General features: G+C 47.5%; 1 protein-coding gene across 1 annotated transcript in view; it reads right to left on the bottom strand.

Annotated features, from left to right (window-relative positions):
• SZT2 (SZT2 subunit of KICSTOR complex) overlaps nt 1–16,192 on the bottom strand; it is a 53,526-nt gene that overhangs the window by 26,638 nt on the left and 10,696 nt on the right. The window contains 21 exon segments of the mRNA XM_056497290.1: nt 1,058–1,316; nt 1,766–1,878; nt 2,091–2,295; nt 2,943–3,101; nt 3,581–3,722; nt 4,222–4,334; nt 4,456–4,656; nt 5,154–5,267; nt 5,770–5,884; nt 6,376–6,399; nt 6,401–6,472; nt 6,474–6,546; nt 6,802–6,899; nt 7,227–7,305; nt 7,745–7,969; nt 8,360–8,565; nt 11,113–11,227; nt 11,579–11,731; nt 12,364–12,506; nt 13,684–13,813; nt 14,478–14,709. Coding sequence (XP_056353265.1) covers nt 1,058–1,316; nt 1,766–1,878; nt 2,091–2,295; nt 2,943–3,101; nt 3,581–3,722; nt 4,222–4,334; nt 4,456–4,656; nt 5,154–5,267; nt 5,770–5,884; nt 6,376–6,399; nt 6,401–6,472; nt 6,474–6,546; nt 6,802–6,899; nt 7,227–7,305; nt 7,745–7,969; nt 8,360–8,565; nt 11,113–11,227; nt 11,579–11,731; nt 12,364–12,506; nt 13,684–13,813; nt 14,478–14,709 — 2,971 coding nt within the window.

Here is a 16,192-nt window from a genome sequence, read left to right as displayed (position 1 = left end):
TCAGGGACAGGCCTGCAGCAACCTGCACTACCAGCAGCCAGTTCAGGGCACCTCACAGCAAGTACCACCATGACAGCACCCCAGTGTCTGGGCAGCAAAGCTCAGGCCCATGTTCACTCTGCAGCTCCATGACAGAATTAGTCCCTAAAAGCAATCAGGGGAGTGGGAAGTTGACTGGTCAAAGCACTCCCCTGGTACTCAAATTAGTGATATAGGTGGCAGGCCTGGGTGCAATGTGTCACAAGCTATACATTCTTCAGTAAAAGCAACTGCAACTTGCATTTGGATACATGATTCATAATATTCTACAAACAAAAAAAAAAAAAATGTTGCCATAGTTTTCCTTAGGGAAAGTAGCACTTGAAGTCACCTGACTTTTTAAACACTCAAGTTCTTAAAAATCAATCTCACCTCAATGATTTATAGTATAAGAGAACATAGATTCCAAACAAATGCTAGTGAAGTCACATAAAGGAACTGTACAGAGGACCTAAGTGTTTCTTTGACAGATACTAAGGCATAGCACTTCCTTCCCCTTAAGTTTTCAGAGGAGATACAAACCTCATAAATACCCTAAAGGAATAGGACAGAAGTGTAGCATATTTCAATTCTGCTTTGGTGTTTCTCTTGTGCATTTTTTCCAGAGTTTTAATTAAAAAAAGTGACACTTTATTCATCAGAAAAGGATAACAAAGCTATCATTTACACTAGAGTCAACAGCAAGCTCAAATGAGTCAAGCAGCAGGAGATGCATAATTTCTTCAGAAACAAGTCTTACAGGCTTGCAGACAAAACACCCTCCAGCTCAGGCCAGATGGGACAGTAACAAGCCAAGACTACAAGAGAAAGGAAAGATGGATGTCACCAGAGACTGCAAAAAACAGAGGGTCCTGGTGGACACCATATCAGGTGGGTATCTCACTGTAAGTATCTGCTCTTCTGTGTGGCTGTTAGACTCTGCCCTACAGCATTCCTTCTAGCAGACACTAAGACACTTGAAAAAAGATTTGTCCTGGCACAATGTTAAGAACAGAAGCAAGACTGAGATGGTCCCTACCTTGACTCAGAGACCAAGACACCTCGTTCCCTAGAGCTCTGTTCCTCTTCCTGCTCTATGCTGCCCACTTGGAAGCTGGCTGTCTTGGAGTGTGTGTTGAAATGTTGATGGCTCTCTCGGAACGAACGGACGTGGCTGCACACTGTCAGCAGGAAGTTGGTGATATCAATCTCCTGAAGCAGCTCCTCACAGTAGTCCATGGCAGTAAGCAGGTCCTGGGAGCTGATGCTGTGTGACTGCTGAAGGCTCTTGAACAGCCCTAGAGGTAAACACAGTGCTTGAGCATCCCATGGCATCCCAAGGATGTGAGGTTGTGGGAGTCAGGCAGTGGCCACATATGGATCTTCACCAAGTCCCAGCAAAGAGCTGGAGTTGGTGCTGGTGCTGGGAAATAGGAGAAAGCCAGGGCACCTAATGCTGCACATTACCCTGGGCTTGGGTGACACCAGAGTGCCCATGGCATCTGTCACCCTGAAGGTGAGAGGAAGGCATCAAAGAAGGGATGCTCCTTCACAGCACTCCACAGGCTTGGGAACAGCCTCTGCAAGGCCCATAGGGAATGCACAGAGGCATCTTTAAATTCCTCCTGGTGGTATAACAGTACCACAGCTCCTCCCTTCGCTTGGAGTAAGATCACAAGCAAAATGAGACATTGTTTTCTTAGAAGATCTAGTGTTCAACCCCAACCACAGGTCTCATTGTGCTCACCTTTCACATAGCACTGGTGGGAGTGCTCCTGCAGCAGCGTGCAGTAAGTCACCAGCTCCTTGTGCTTGTGGTCTAGCCAAGCAGCAGTCGGAGGACGTTCCAGAGACTGGGACCTGGAAAAGAAGAACCACAGCCTTTAGTACCAAAGAAGCACACTTTAGACTGTAAATGGCTAAAGCAGAGCCTAGGGCATGCACAGGCAGTGGCTGCTATAAGGCAGAGAGGCCAAGCCAAGCCAAGAAGACAGGGCTAGAGCCAGCCTCTTGTCAAGGAAACTGCTCTGTTTTTGTCTTTTTGTCTGGGTACCAGGTATGGCTGGTGTTACCTGAAGAAGATGTCCCGAGGAGGACGGTGTGCCCGAGGGCTGACCAGCTGCTCTCGCAGCAGCTCCAGGGAGCAGCTGTAGATGTAAATGGGGCAGCGAAAGCGGCGGCAGTCGCCCAGCTCAGACTGCGAGCTCTGGCGACAGAAGGAGATGTGCACGTCTCTCCGGGAGGGGCCACTCTGCTCCCCGGGGTCCTGGCTTGCTTCTGAAAATGAAACAATTCTTAGACAAAGGCCTCTGATGGTTCCTTGTTCTTGGTCTGAGACATCACAGCTCTCACAGAAGCATCACAGTTAGATACTGGTTTTTCAAGTTTCTCACCATTCATCCTCACCCAGCACCTAACCACTCAGCCCAGTGCTTTGGCCACCTCGATCCCCTTTACAGCCATGATGGCTCATCACCATCACCACTACCTCCTGCAGCAGCACAACCCTTCATCCTCACTGCAAGCATGGCTGATCTGCCCTAGGGGCTGTGCAATCAAATCCCATATACCTCAAAACCGGTGCCTTTCCCCCTAAGACAATGTGCTGCTGACAGTCCCAGTCTGGATCATGAAACAAGAGTCCATTGCTTTCCAGTGCAACCCACTACTGTCATTCCTAATAGCTTCTATCTACCAGCAACCTCCTTGCCCATGAGAAACCAACCTTTGGCCATGGGCACCCAACTTGCATTACACTCCTTCATGCCCCATGAACATCATTGTGCCTCTTATGCTGACTCTGCTGACTGCCAGGCAGGACCTGCCAGGCTGCAGCAGCCTGTTATTCCTCCTGCTTTAATCTGCTCAACAGTAAGCTCAAGAATAGCAAGGATACCAATACTTTAGCAAGGTGCTGTCGGTACCGTGGGCTGGTGTTATACTGAGGGTTGGTAGTGGCACTGCAGCATCCCCCTCTTCAGCCCTGACTCGCTCGGCACAGATAGGTCCCATGGTATCCTCTCCAGATTGACTCTCATCTTTTGGAGATTTGTCCAACCCACAAGCCATCAGCTTCTGTACATCTGGATGAGAAGAAAATAAGATTATTATGCGAGAACAGCTTAACCCCTCAATCTACACTCCTAAGAAAGCAGATTTCCTGCTATCTCTTAGTGTGTAGAAGCAGCTTCGCCTGAGCCAGACCAGTGCCAATGCCCAGGAGCAGGGATTCTCCCAGACCATCCCACTAGCAATCACCTTAATCCATTCATTAACAACCCCACTGGGAAAACAGTCCAAATGGCTGCAGCTAGCAAACAATTCAACACACATCCTCCACCTGAAAAGTGTATGTGAGCAGAACAACATCCTGAGATAAGAGCAACACATTCAACACTTGGCACTATTCTATTCCTGGCCATGTGGTGCAAAAAGACTGTGCATGAACTCTACTATTCAATTTTCTCTCCACCCTACAAGAGCTGACTCTGTTTTTTCTGTTTCCCTGAGGAGGTGCTTAGGACTTCTGCCTTCTCTTGCTCCCCACACCAGACCCCCTCACCTGAGAAGGTGGCTGGCAGGAAGGTCAGGAACACATGCTGCGGGTTGACCAGCTTGGCATAACATCGCCACTGAGGGGGAAAGGGCCCCACCGTGTCACTCAGTGTCACATCATCCTCAGGCAGCTCTGTGTTGCCAAGGCTCTGATGGAAGAGCAGAAGTTGGATAAACTCATAGCATAAGGCACAGGCCCACCTTGAGACAGGTAGCAAGTTCTTCCAGGCCTGGTGGTTGGCACAGTGCTGAAATCACCCTGGTCACCTCTGCACATTCTCAGAGCAGCCTGGCTCTAGAAGCCACCATTCTGGGAGCAGCCTGGCTCCAGGAAGTACAGCACAACAGTCAGGAGATGCTTAGCCAGCTTTGCTGGGGCCAATTCTAACCTCTAGGCAGTGACTGCCCACGGTTCCAGAGCAATCTGCAGCACAATACCAGGGCTACTGTAACAGGTTTGGCCCATAGTGAATGCAACTACACCTTCTAGATTCCTGCTTGACCTCAGCCACAGGATACAGCCTACACTCCTGCCAAAGGTGGGGAAGAACAGCTGTCTTTCAATCTTTCTCAGCTCTTTCAACTCTCCTGCTCTTTAACAGCTGCTGCCTTGGTTTCTGAAGGGGCTCAGGAGAAGGACAGTAGTACCTGCAGAGTACTTGTGGAGCCAGTCATATCCCTGGTGCCATTACTGCCAACAAGATGATAGGATGCAGAAGCATCCTGCTGCTCCAGCGTCCCAGAAGCTTTTACGGTTTCTTCTGAAATGGAGCACAGAGAAACCAACTTAAAAAACCCCAGCTCAAGATGAGACTTGAAAGCAAAGCTCCTGAAAAACCTCATTGCCCCTGGTGTCACTACTGCCACACTCCTGGTGCTTACCTCTGATCACAGGGAGTGTGAAGGGGGGTTGATGGCCATCACGATCCCGTTGCAGAACCTGCTCCATGAAAGCCACATGATCAGCATCAGCCATGGGGATCTCCCGGTCACTGAGGTCATGCTGAAGGCAGCCATGGAAGAGGTTTAGTAGCATTTCATTGGGCACAAACGAAGAGTCCTTGGTCACCTCCTCATTCTCTGCTTCAAAACAGAACCATGGCAGCTTCAGAGACAGCATCTCCATAGCTGCCACCTGCCCACGACCCCAGGAGACAGCCCTTTGCAAAGTAACACTTCCACATAGCCAAGAACTTCCCCAGCACCTCTGCAAGACTGACTTGGAGTGTGCTGAGGAGGCCCTGGAGTTTTGGCATCATTAGATACCCTACACTGACCCACCCTGCTACTCCAACTGTTGTGGAGATGCTGGGGGTACACACAAGAAACCACCACCACCACAAAGCCACTATTTAGGTTTAACAGTTTTGAAAGCAGCTCTTACAAATTATCATCCCAGGAAAAGCAGCAATATAGCTACACAGCCCTGGGGCTGCAGAGCTGGGAAGAACAGCACCAAGCTACTAGAAGAGGCATGGCAGTGCTCACATGCTGCTGCCCAGGGACACAAGCATGTGGAACAGGCTTTCCATGGCCACGGTGGGAGGACAAGGGGAGGCAGGTGGTGAAGAGGCACCTACCTTTTGTCAGCATGAGAAAGAACATTTCAACCTGCTGGCACCTGGGCAAGAGCTTCATGAGGTTGAACTGGAATGGGATCTCATGCACTCGAAAACCAGGCCCCATGTCTGGATCTGCAACAGAGATGAACAGGACCACCAGAAAACAATCATTCCACAAACTTCTCTGGGAACTGTGACTTGAAACTGAGAACAGAGGAGCCCCTCCTTAACATCTTTACAACTTCTATAAAACCATTTGCTCAGGCACATCAGGTCTGGAAGAGGCTCACCACTGAAATGATGAGCTCATCTTCCACCTGCTCCTGAAGTCAGCTCCTCTCACACAATTACAGAATGGCTGATGTTGGAAAGGTCATCTGGACCAACCCTTCCACCCAAGCAAGGTCACCTTGTCACCTCTCCAGCCTAGGCAGAAAGCCTCAATGCTTCTTTGGCCTTCCCAGGATGAAGCCGTTTTTCTGCCAAGTTAGTTTAAGTGCAAGAAAGTGAACTCACAGCCATTGAAGACTACAAAGTTGTCAAAATATTGTTCTGCCTTCTATGGGTCCTGAGACATTCAAGAGCTACCTTCTTTGCCCCATCAAGCTTGCTAGGACACAGATGGTAGACTCACCTTCAGCAGCTTTTGTGTCTGAAGGAGGGCAGACCCACTCCTTGTTCTGGCACAACTGGCTGATGTACTCGAAGGTCAGCATGGTGGCAATGCACGCAAGGTCCCGGGGGTAGAGCTGCAGGAAGATGTTAAGGCTCAGTTTATGCAGCAGAATTATTACCCACAAATGCAGAAGAAAAGAGTCTAAAACCAAGGAGAGGGAACACCTATAATCCTGTTCCCAGAGCTTGCCCTATTCTCACTCATTGCTCCCTCCTTCTCCACCAGTCCTTTAGCCTGTTTTCACCTTGCTCAGGAGGAGTGCTGGTAGTACTACCTGCAGTCCCTGCTCTGGTCCAGCTTGCTGCCCTCCAATGGAATGACTCTTCACAAAATAATTTGTATTTGCCCAGCTATCCCAAAGCAGCACAGCATCCACTGCACTGCAGTCAAGAAGTCTTTTATGGCCAGGGGCCAGTTTCTCTTTTACAAATCTCAGACTCTTCTGTGACTAGCATTCCCATCTTTCTGGCCCTCAGTATTTCCCTGTAATTTTGTGATGCACTTACACTGAACCCTTCTCCCTTCCACAGAAGAGCCCATGCCCCTCCCCTTTCAGGGACTCACTGCTTTAGGTATTTTCTGGTACGGGCAAGCCATGAAGGTGCTTCCAGTTCTCAGCAGTACTGTGGACATGGCCACTCTGTGGCTCTACCCAGCACTCCTGTGACCAGGTTCAGTTCTGTGTCCACTTCAATGGCCTCTACCTCTGTATCATTGTCATCATCCGTGGAAAAGCTGGAGGGAAGTCAAAAGGAAAGTCCTGTGAGGTGGCACAGAGCCAGCAGCCCACTGCAGCTCCTCTCAGAGCTGTGAGAGCAGCCACAGGAGCCCAGGATTGGCAGGTGAAGAGCCAGTGATCTGATGATCAATCCATTGGTTATCTGTACTAGATGGTGGAGGTCCCCTCCTTTCCACACTGACTGCAAAAGGCCAAGTCTGGAGCCGTGACTCCACTGCCAAACCCCGCTGGGAGCAGAACAGCAGACTCACCTGTCCTTGGTGGAGGTGGAGTGGGGTGGGAAGAGGATGTATTGGACGACACAGGTGTGCTTCTCCCTGCCACTGCTGGTCTCACTTGACCCATCAATCTAGAGGGGAGACACTGCATGAGCCCTACACAGTTCCCCCTTACACAGCACAGCCCCATCACCCAGCTCCACTAGCAGTGATGGAAAGAGAAAGCATGTCCCAACCCCAAGAACTCCTCCAGCAGAACACACCCCTACCACAAAGCAGCTCTCTAACTGCAAATGAAGGCATAAAAATGTTCAACCTACAAGCTGCTTTACCTTCTCCCTATACCTGTCAAGGATGTGTTCTAGAAGCAGGTGATAAATGCTATCATAGGAAGGTGAATCCACCCCAGAACCAGTAATGAGGGACTGTGTCCACAAGAGGACAGCAGCCAGGCTCACCTGTATAGGCAGCTCCAGCACCATGTTGATAATCCCATCCCCGCTGGATGCAAAGTGGAAACCCTCTGACAGACGAACCCTTGCAACAGAGAGGAAGTCAGACCTGCAGGACTTCTCCACCCATACTGTAAGCTTTAAATGCAAGAGTGACTGTACCCTTCACCCCAAAACTCCCTTCTCCAAACAGGGAGCTGCACACAGAGAATGAGGAGATATGACACTGCCAGAACAGCCTGTGTGAAGAACAGCACACTCCAGGCACAGTAACACCTCTTGACCCTTTGCATGTTTCCCAGGACATTTTCTCTCACTTTCCTCAGCTACAGCTGCAGAACTGGGTAAAGCACTGACCCAAGGGGCTCTAGAAGCTGTGTACAGGACCAAAACTCTCTGCACAGCAGCTTTAATTGCTACCTATAATAAGGCCTCATACACATAAAAAGAAAGGTCAACCTTGCTTTCCCCTGTATCCCCAGGACTAGCTTGGAGAGAGAACCCCTGCCAGGTGTGCAACTTACTCTGTGAGTGTGGAAAGGAGCTGGGCCACAGCAGTGATGGGCACAGCTGGTGCCAGCCCTGACTGGACACTCCAGATCCAGCGCTGGTGATAGAAGTAGCGGGACAGAGAAGCCAGGGTGGAAGAGGCTGTGCGACTGGCCACCATGGTGAGGGGACCAGACACGGGGGGATGCTCCAGGTTGAGAATGAAGGGGGCTCGATAGTCAGAAGGCAGCTTCTCGTACCTAGGAGAGGCAGAAGTGTGGCATGCTGACGTGGAAAAAATGCATTTTTTTTCTGTTTAGGGTCAGAGTTGCCTGGATTCACAACCCATTTGTTGGGCCCAGGACAGAGTCCTCCAGCTGAAGAATGTGGCTGGCCCAGCACAGGATCCTACTCAGACAGCAGTAACTAAATTTACTTCTATGCTGTATTTCATTAGGAGTGACAAATCTGCCTGTCCACCAAAAATCTCTGCTGCAACTCACAGCCATGCAAAACAAACCCATCCCAACAAGCATTAGCTTCATTCACAGCACTCTCATCCTACAACTGACAGCACCATCCACAGATCTTCCTCTTCCCCACTTTGCAGAGCAAGGGGGCTGTGCTGACAGCTGGTCCTCCATCCCTACCTGATAAGCAGCTTCTCCAAGGGTTTGTGCAGCACAACAAGGCAGGGTCTGTCTGAGAGGGCTGACTGGACCCCAGGCACAGGTGGGGATTTGGAAGGAGAACTACTGCCCAACATTTTCCTCTTTGCTTTTGGAGTTGCCTCCTTGCTCTGGACCCTGTGGGGAAAGCGCAGCTGCAAGATTCGGTCCCGTAACTCTTCCACTATCTGTCATGGCAAAAGCAAAAGGAAAACATGACCAACTTGGTCTGGAGACATAAACAACTCAAAATAAGCATCTAGAACAAGAGCTTGACCAAAAGGAACAGAATACTCCTTGAATACACAGAAGAGCAGGAGTTAAAGGTCATTTTACTTTTGAGGCACTAGCGAGACCAAGATCAAGATGACACAAGGCCCTTTGGTCCCTACTTAAAGTATTTTTAAAAGCAAAAGGAAAGTTAAGAAAGCTTCAAAGACTATTTCAAGGCTGAAGACGTTGCCTTCCAAAACTCAGATTAAAAACAAATTAATTGCATGCCAGCTCCTCCACAGAAGCAGTCTGAGCACCCAACCTCATTCTTCCCTCCTCCTCCTCTCCTCAACAGCCCACAGTAAATGTAAACTAGTCCCTATCAGCTGTGGGAACAATCTGGCTCTGTCTTATGTATTCCCCCACTATCACATTCATTTGTAAACCTCTATGGCAAAGGTTTCAGGAGCTTGGGTTATTTTTTAGGTTATTTTTTTCCAAGGCAGTTTCACAATGAATTCCTGATTACTCTTTTTAGCTTTTAGTAGCTCTGAGTATAGTTCTACCCACGCCAGCATCTGATTCCCACAATAGCCCAATGTTTTCTTTGAAATTTCTATGGTTAGGTTTTTTTCATGATCTTTGTTCAACCTTTTTCAATTTTTATTACCATTGTAGGCAAACAGAAGAACAGCAGCTCTCCATCTTCCTCAACATTAATTATCTCAGTAACTTTTCCCATCATTACTATGTCTTTTTCAAGGAAAGGAATATCCCCAAATCCAAATGTTAAACAAGAGCCTTTTCCTGCATTGTGCTGCCACTTGGGTCCCCTTCATGGTTTCATATTGGTCTCACAGAATCACTAATGGTCTTTAAACTCCCAAATCACACTGTTTTGCAGTTATCCATGCTGGCTTCCAGCCACCTCCGTGCTGCTTAGGTGCCACCAAAGCACAGAGGCTGAAATAGCTTTGGGCCAGCTGCACATTTCCTCAGCTCAGCACACGTTACCGTCCTGAAAATGAGTTCCCTAACCTTTGACTAGAAAAAAAGATTGGGAAAAATCACAAACAGCTTCTGCTGTGATGAAACAGAGCACTTTTTCAATCTCCTTGCTTTGCTCCCCAAGGCAGTTTCTGTTTTATGACACCCTATTTTTCCAGTTCTACAGTTGTGCCCTATACAAAGTCTCACCAAAAAGCTTTCTGAAAGTCAACTGTACGAGGTGCTTTCCTTCCCTTCAGCATGGGAAATTTGAGCTGCTCAGCACAAAACCCCCTTTCCTTTAAACAAAGCAGGCTAAGTTCTACTGCCATCCTCCACACTGAGTAGCTAATCAGCTCTACGGCAGGCAAAAAAAAAAAAAAAAAATGTATTGTGGATGATACAATTTATGACCTACATACAGTTCCTTCTGCAATGATCTGGAGCTTGCCCACAGCTGCAGGGTATGGTGCCTGTCTCACACCTTCATGAAAGAGATATTAATTTGCACCTGTCAGAGGAACTCCTTCAAAAAAACCTGTCACTTGGCATTACCAAACCCACACGTTGAGCCAGCAACCAGTGCCCAAGTCCTGGATCCCCTAAAGCCATGAAAGGGCAGATCTGCCAGAGTGCCAGAACATTTAGTGTTATCTGGGTTCATTATCTCAGAAAGAGATGGTCCTTCCCATGTTTGTTAGCTTCTCCTCAGACTAGTCTCTAACACTTAAGCTAACCCAGACAAACCAAAGATTTATTTCATGAAGATAAAAGATCTAGATTTAATGATAAACCTCTTGTTTATATGAAAAAGTTCACACAGTTTAATAGCAGGGCATCTTTCTCATGCTTTACCTAGGAACACTTAGACTTGTCTCAGCCATTATAATTGGAGAATCAGTCCACACAGTAGCTCCACCTTCTGCATTTGACTAGGGCAGCTCATTTCTTTTGATACAAAAAGGTTATTAAAAGTCTACCTGAAAATAATTCCTAGGCACTAATTTTTTTCTCTCCCTGTACTGCTTATGTGGGGCATTGTTTGCATTTTAACTATTAACTTCCTCCCTGCCCAATAGATTCAATATACATGTACTGGAAGAGATAGCCCAGGGAACATGTAGTGAGTGCGTCTATCACAGAGGTCTTTACAGACGAGTCAGACAAGCATCTGCTGTTCTTTACAGATGGTATTGATTGTGCTTCGGTCAGAAGGATAGACTAGATAACCTTTGAGCCATTTCAAGCCTCACAATTGAATTAAGCAGTGGGAAAAACACCCATGTGACCAGCTATTCTATTCTATTGATCTTGGAGTCTGGGTTTAGATCTTTCATAAACTTAACAAAGAAAGTTTGTCCCAAATGACCCTTTCTGTTACAAACCCATCTAAGCCTTAACATAGTAGTTACTTATTTACTTATAGTAACTACTATGGCTGCTGCCCACAGCATTGCCTGTGATCTATCCACCCCTTCCACATTCAGAATTTCTTGCTCAGCTCCTACCCTACAAAGCAGCCAGCCATCTCTCACCTTGTTCCTGGCCTGTGCAGGTGTGCCAATGGGGAACCCCAGCCGGAGAACCATGCAGGGAGCCTTGGAGATGATTCGTACCACATAGAATGAGGAAGGGGTAACATCCTCAGACCTATGGAGGAGGGATTAGGACAAGGCTGAAATGGCACGGATCTTGCTGCTCTCACATGCCAGACCAAGCAGAGGTTCTGCTCCACAGAGCCCAACAGCCTACACAACTTCACAGTAACATATATCAGTTCTAGCATGCAGAAACCCCCCAGCTGGCTCCTCTCTGCCTCCAGGTTGCACCTGGAACACAATGGAACAGTTTAGAAACTGCAGGATTTCATATGCCCTTGTCTAGCTCTCATCCTCTCCTGTCAACATCTGCTTCAGGCCCGCAGCCACATACTGGTCTAACCAGATCCTGGGGCTGGCCACACGCCCAGCTCCCCACACTGAGCGCTTCAGAGCCACTCACCCGTGGATCAGCTTGACGTAGGAGTAGCCCTCCACCAGCACGAAGCTGCTCCAGTCCCGCAGCAGGGAGGTGAGTGCCGAGTGCGAGATGCGGCACTGGATGGTGCTGTAGCGACCGTTGTTGCCCGGCGTGTGCAGGTGCTTGGGCACAGGCCTGCAGGGTGGGACAGAAAGCCATTTCACAGCTGCAGTTTCTCTTCTTCCCCGAAACCCACAGAGGCTTTCTACATCCATCCTACTCTGACTGGTCTATCAGCCTTTTTTCCTCCACAGCAGCCAAGGAACAAGCATCTCCCCTAATGTAGCACTTGGGAGAGCCACACTCCTGGGTGCACTGGAACTTCCACATTGCAGAGAGCACATCCCTTGTATCCCATCTCCCTCCATGCAATATGTAATGTAATATAACTGTTATTCACATTACTCTGCAACTAGGACCAGCCTCAGGAAAGCAATGCTTTTGGGAAAGAGATTTTCCAGCAGCAAACAAAACATGTGGGTTACCTCCCAAAAGAACGGTCCCACTTCCCCTGCAATCAGGAAATCAGAACCCAAGAGGGACTTGAGAAACAATTTATCCTCCCAATCAAAGATGACTTCCCGATCTACTGTCTCTCTCAGATAAAAAACCTTCAGCATCCATCAGGCCCCACTAGTGAAACCCTTCCCTTGGCCATAGGCACCTGCAGAAGAGCTGCAAGTCCTCAGCTAGGCTGAGCTGGACACATCCTGCTTTCCCAGGCTGCCCCCAGTGTGCACATGAGCTCAGCCCTGCCCATTACATACGTGTCATGCTCCAGAAGGATGACTATACGATGCATGTGCAGCCACCTCTGCCAGAAGTTGGCATCCATGGAAAGGATAGGCTTCCAGTAGGAGGCAAACTGGGAATGGCTTGAGTCAGACCCACTGTGCTGCAGAGATAATACCTGAGAAAATGACGGGACAATGTTCAGCATGAAAATTCTCCACCCAGAAACAGCAATAATTCCTCTAGTAGCTGAGCTGTTGTAGGCCACATCCCTGGCTTTGGGTAATTTCCTCTGAACAAACTAAGTGTGTTCACATTGAAACAGGCAGTACAGCATAAGCAAAAATAAATTAGGCTCCTGAAATGTCAAGTTAATTAGGAATTTAACTACTTAGCATCAAGTAAATCAACCATGAAAAAGATGGCATATGTAATGGTGTGCCTTCTGATTGAGAGGGGGATATATGGCTTGTGTCAGCAAAGTAATTAAACATTGAGATTACTCATCTGAAAGTGCTCAAGCAAACAGGGTGCCAGAATGGGTGGCATTGGGCAACTCTAATAGGTTTGTACGGTGACATTGATTCCACCAACTATAACAACTCTGCTGACACAGAAATACAGTGGTGGTTAGCCATAAGATGGAAAATGTACTAGGCAAACTTTAAGAAGAGCTTAAACAATAAAATAAAAGGGATATTTCTCTCAAGTTAAAGCTCCCCTAGCTTTAAGATCAGCTAGTTCTCCTCCATCTATGCCAAGGACACTGGCAGCAGGGAACAGATAATATGCTGGCTCTTCTGCTTAGTGAGTTTCAATGAGTTTGAATTTTGCAGTGGAAACTATTAGCTCATATTTTGCTTAGCTTCTGCTGTGCAGATGACAAGTATCTCTCTTGCACCTTCCACATGAGTGCTCAGAGCAATGAGCCCACTAAACAACTATTCAGTACATCATGTATCTTCACCTGACAGCACTGAGCTACATCTCCAGGGCACAAGCTGCACTGCCAGCAGCAACTCCATGCCTATGGGGTACCCACAGAGAAAGCACAGCAAAAGCAAGCATGTCAGCCTCACACATCAGTCTCACACATCACAGCACTACAGGAGAAGGTTCCACAGCACATTCAGGACACTTGCTGTTGGGCTTAGAGGTGTAGCAACAACATTTAAGACATAGGGTGATGTCCCAGAGGGGCAAATGTATGGCATGGTGTGTTCACTGCACCACACCTGAAATCTCTGACTGAGCAGGATAAGATGAAGACAAGATGAGCAAGAGATGAAGCCTGAATACAAAACTAGGAAGGGGAGGCAACTGTCCCATGTTAAACAGAGAGAGGGGGAACATACCGGAGTGGTAGAGCCTGGGGGGATGTAGAAGAGGGGCACCCCATTCTTGGTGCTCTCAGGAATGGTAAAGTGTTCTGGGACTGTGTCAAAAGACTGCAGATGTACCAACATCTGATCTGTTTGGTTGATGCTGGAAAAGAAGAGGCAGTTAGCCACAGAAGCCCAAGCTCTCCCCCTTGCTGCCCCCCTTGTGCTTGCACACACAGCACTCCCTGTGTCCTGGGAGCCCAACTACACAACAGAGTTTTTGAGGAATGCTGAGATTCCATGTCCAAGTGCAAAGTGTGTGTTAAAGAGGTTCCAGTGTAAAAGCCTCATACATACAGAGATGATCAGAGTTGGAAATGAAATGCTAGAAAGAGGAATCTGCCAAACAGCTGGGAGTAACAGTCACCCTGGCCAGGAAACAGCTGTGACCTACAAGCACTTCAGCCCCAGAGACACGTGTGATGTGTTTGCTGCTCCCAGTGTGACCATTCAGCACAGCTGCATGAGTGTGCTATAAGAACACACGACCTCCATGGGATGGCAGTCAGAGGTAAGGTCTGCATCCCAGGATCTGGATTCAGGAGCAGCAATACCATTATCCTGAAGCATTCTGACAAACTAGATCATAGACCAATTTGAGTCTTCCTTGGCTAGACAGCAAGCTTGTTATCAGTCATGCCCCCTCCTCAGAGCACATTCCTTTTGAACCCTGGGCTGGGATGGCCACCTGCAAAGCCCTCATCCTAGCATACCAAGGAAGGAATTACTTGGTGACACTGGGAACTGCTGGGCACGGTCCAGCTCACCTCTGCAGGGTGTTCCAGAAGCGCCGGATGACGGTGGTGCGGTACAGACTGGTGATAGGCTTCCTCATGGTGCAGCTGATGTCATGCAAAATGTCATAGCTTCCCTCCATCGTCACTTCCACCCAAGTGCTGCGCTTTGATGGGTCCAGGGGCCAGGGTGTCACAGCTAAGTACTCTATCCTCATGTTATGCTTCCAAAGCAGCACTAGTTTCACCTCCAGCTGAGACCCACCTGCATGGGAGCAGAAGAGCAAGTTCAGGTTCAGGTTCAGTTCAGGTTCTTATCTTTAAGTGTACACGTACTAGCTACATTAGAGAAGGCAACTGAAACTCAGAGGAGGAGCTAACATTTGCAATGGACTCTTCTTCACAGCCTCGTCTTGTTTCCAAGAAAACTGCTCTTTTGCACAGATGAGCAGGGCCATTCAACTATAAAGTTTTGTCATCCACACTCCAGAGTTAATCCATCCCATCACAGAAACACAGGCATTTGATGGACACAGATCTAAACAACCTGGAAAATGAGGCCAAGTTTTTGAGTTCATCTCTATTCATCCTGTGCAGACTGTATTTCATGCACTCTAGAACTTCAATCTTCAAAGTTTCTCACCATGTTTACCTTCTTTTCCCAAAGTAAAGATGTTAATAATGAATATTCACCTATTCTTCAAGCTGTAAATTTTTATCTTTCCCTTTAAGTGAGTCTGTCTAATAAGATTAACAGAAACACCTGACAACAGGCCTTGCTGAGCCAAAAGAGCAGAGAACTGTCCCATTCCTGCTGACTGTGCATGTGTATTTGTACTGAAACATCCCAGGAAAACACATGGCCACGCTGTGATTTCAACTGCTCGATCATCTATTCTGTGTCCAGCTTGCTCTACAGTTTGCCAGACCTGCAGGGTTTGTGTGATAAGTGATTGGATGTGCTGGAAACCTTCTGAACAGATCATCAGCCTGGATGCCCTGTTTCCTGCAGAGCTGCATTTGCTGCTGTCATAGGCACATCATGCCATCCACTTAAAGCCATCCTTTTGCTCTCATGGTCCCTGCTGGGAAGCTCCCTCAAAGTACTCTTCTCCCATCAATGTTTAGAAGAAACTTTCCAGAGTACATGCCAAATTCATACTTGGTTGCTCTTTTGATTAGATTATTTTTACTCTGAGAAACTTCATTTCCATAACATTGACAAGGAGTGTGCAGTACTAAGAAATCCTTACTCAGTTTCAGCTGTTACTGAGACAGAACATTCATTCCCCTTAATATACCCAGACCTTTCTGCACCTTAAGAATTCACCTTTCTTGAACAAAGGTGATCAAAAGTGTATACTGTATTTCACCTGTACTTAATCTGGGGGATTAAAAGGATTTTATTTAAGGTCACTAATATTTACTACAATGGATGATTTGTGTTACTATAAATGCACTTGCCAGGATTGCACACTCTGTTGTTTCCTATGAAGACTGTCATGTTTATCAGAGAGGCTAAACAAGAATTTATAGATTCATCTCTTTTTATTTCATACTGTCAACTCACTCCTATTGTTTTAGGGCTCATTCAGGGCTTTCTGCACAATATTTTGGTTCTCATAATAAAGCCTTTCTACTTCATCAACAGCAAACATGATAAGTAAATTCCTACATTTTTGCTCAGATCATAAATGAAAATATTTCCGACTTCCACCTCTGTTTCCATTAGTCATCCTGGCTTTACT

Source organism: Oenanthe melanoleuca, chromosome 8 (assembly GCF_029582105.1).
Source record: "Oenanthe melanoleuca isolate GR-GAL-2019-014 chromosome 8, OMel1.0, whole genome shotgun sequence".
NCBI lineage: Eukaryota > Metazoa > Chordata > Aves > Passeriformes > Muscicapidae > Oenanthe > Oenanthe melanoleuca.
This window is presented reverse-complemented; position numbering and strand designations above follow the sequence as displayed.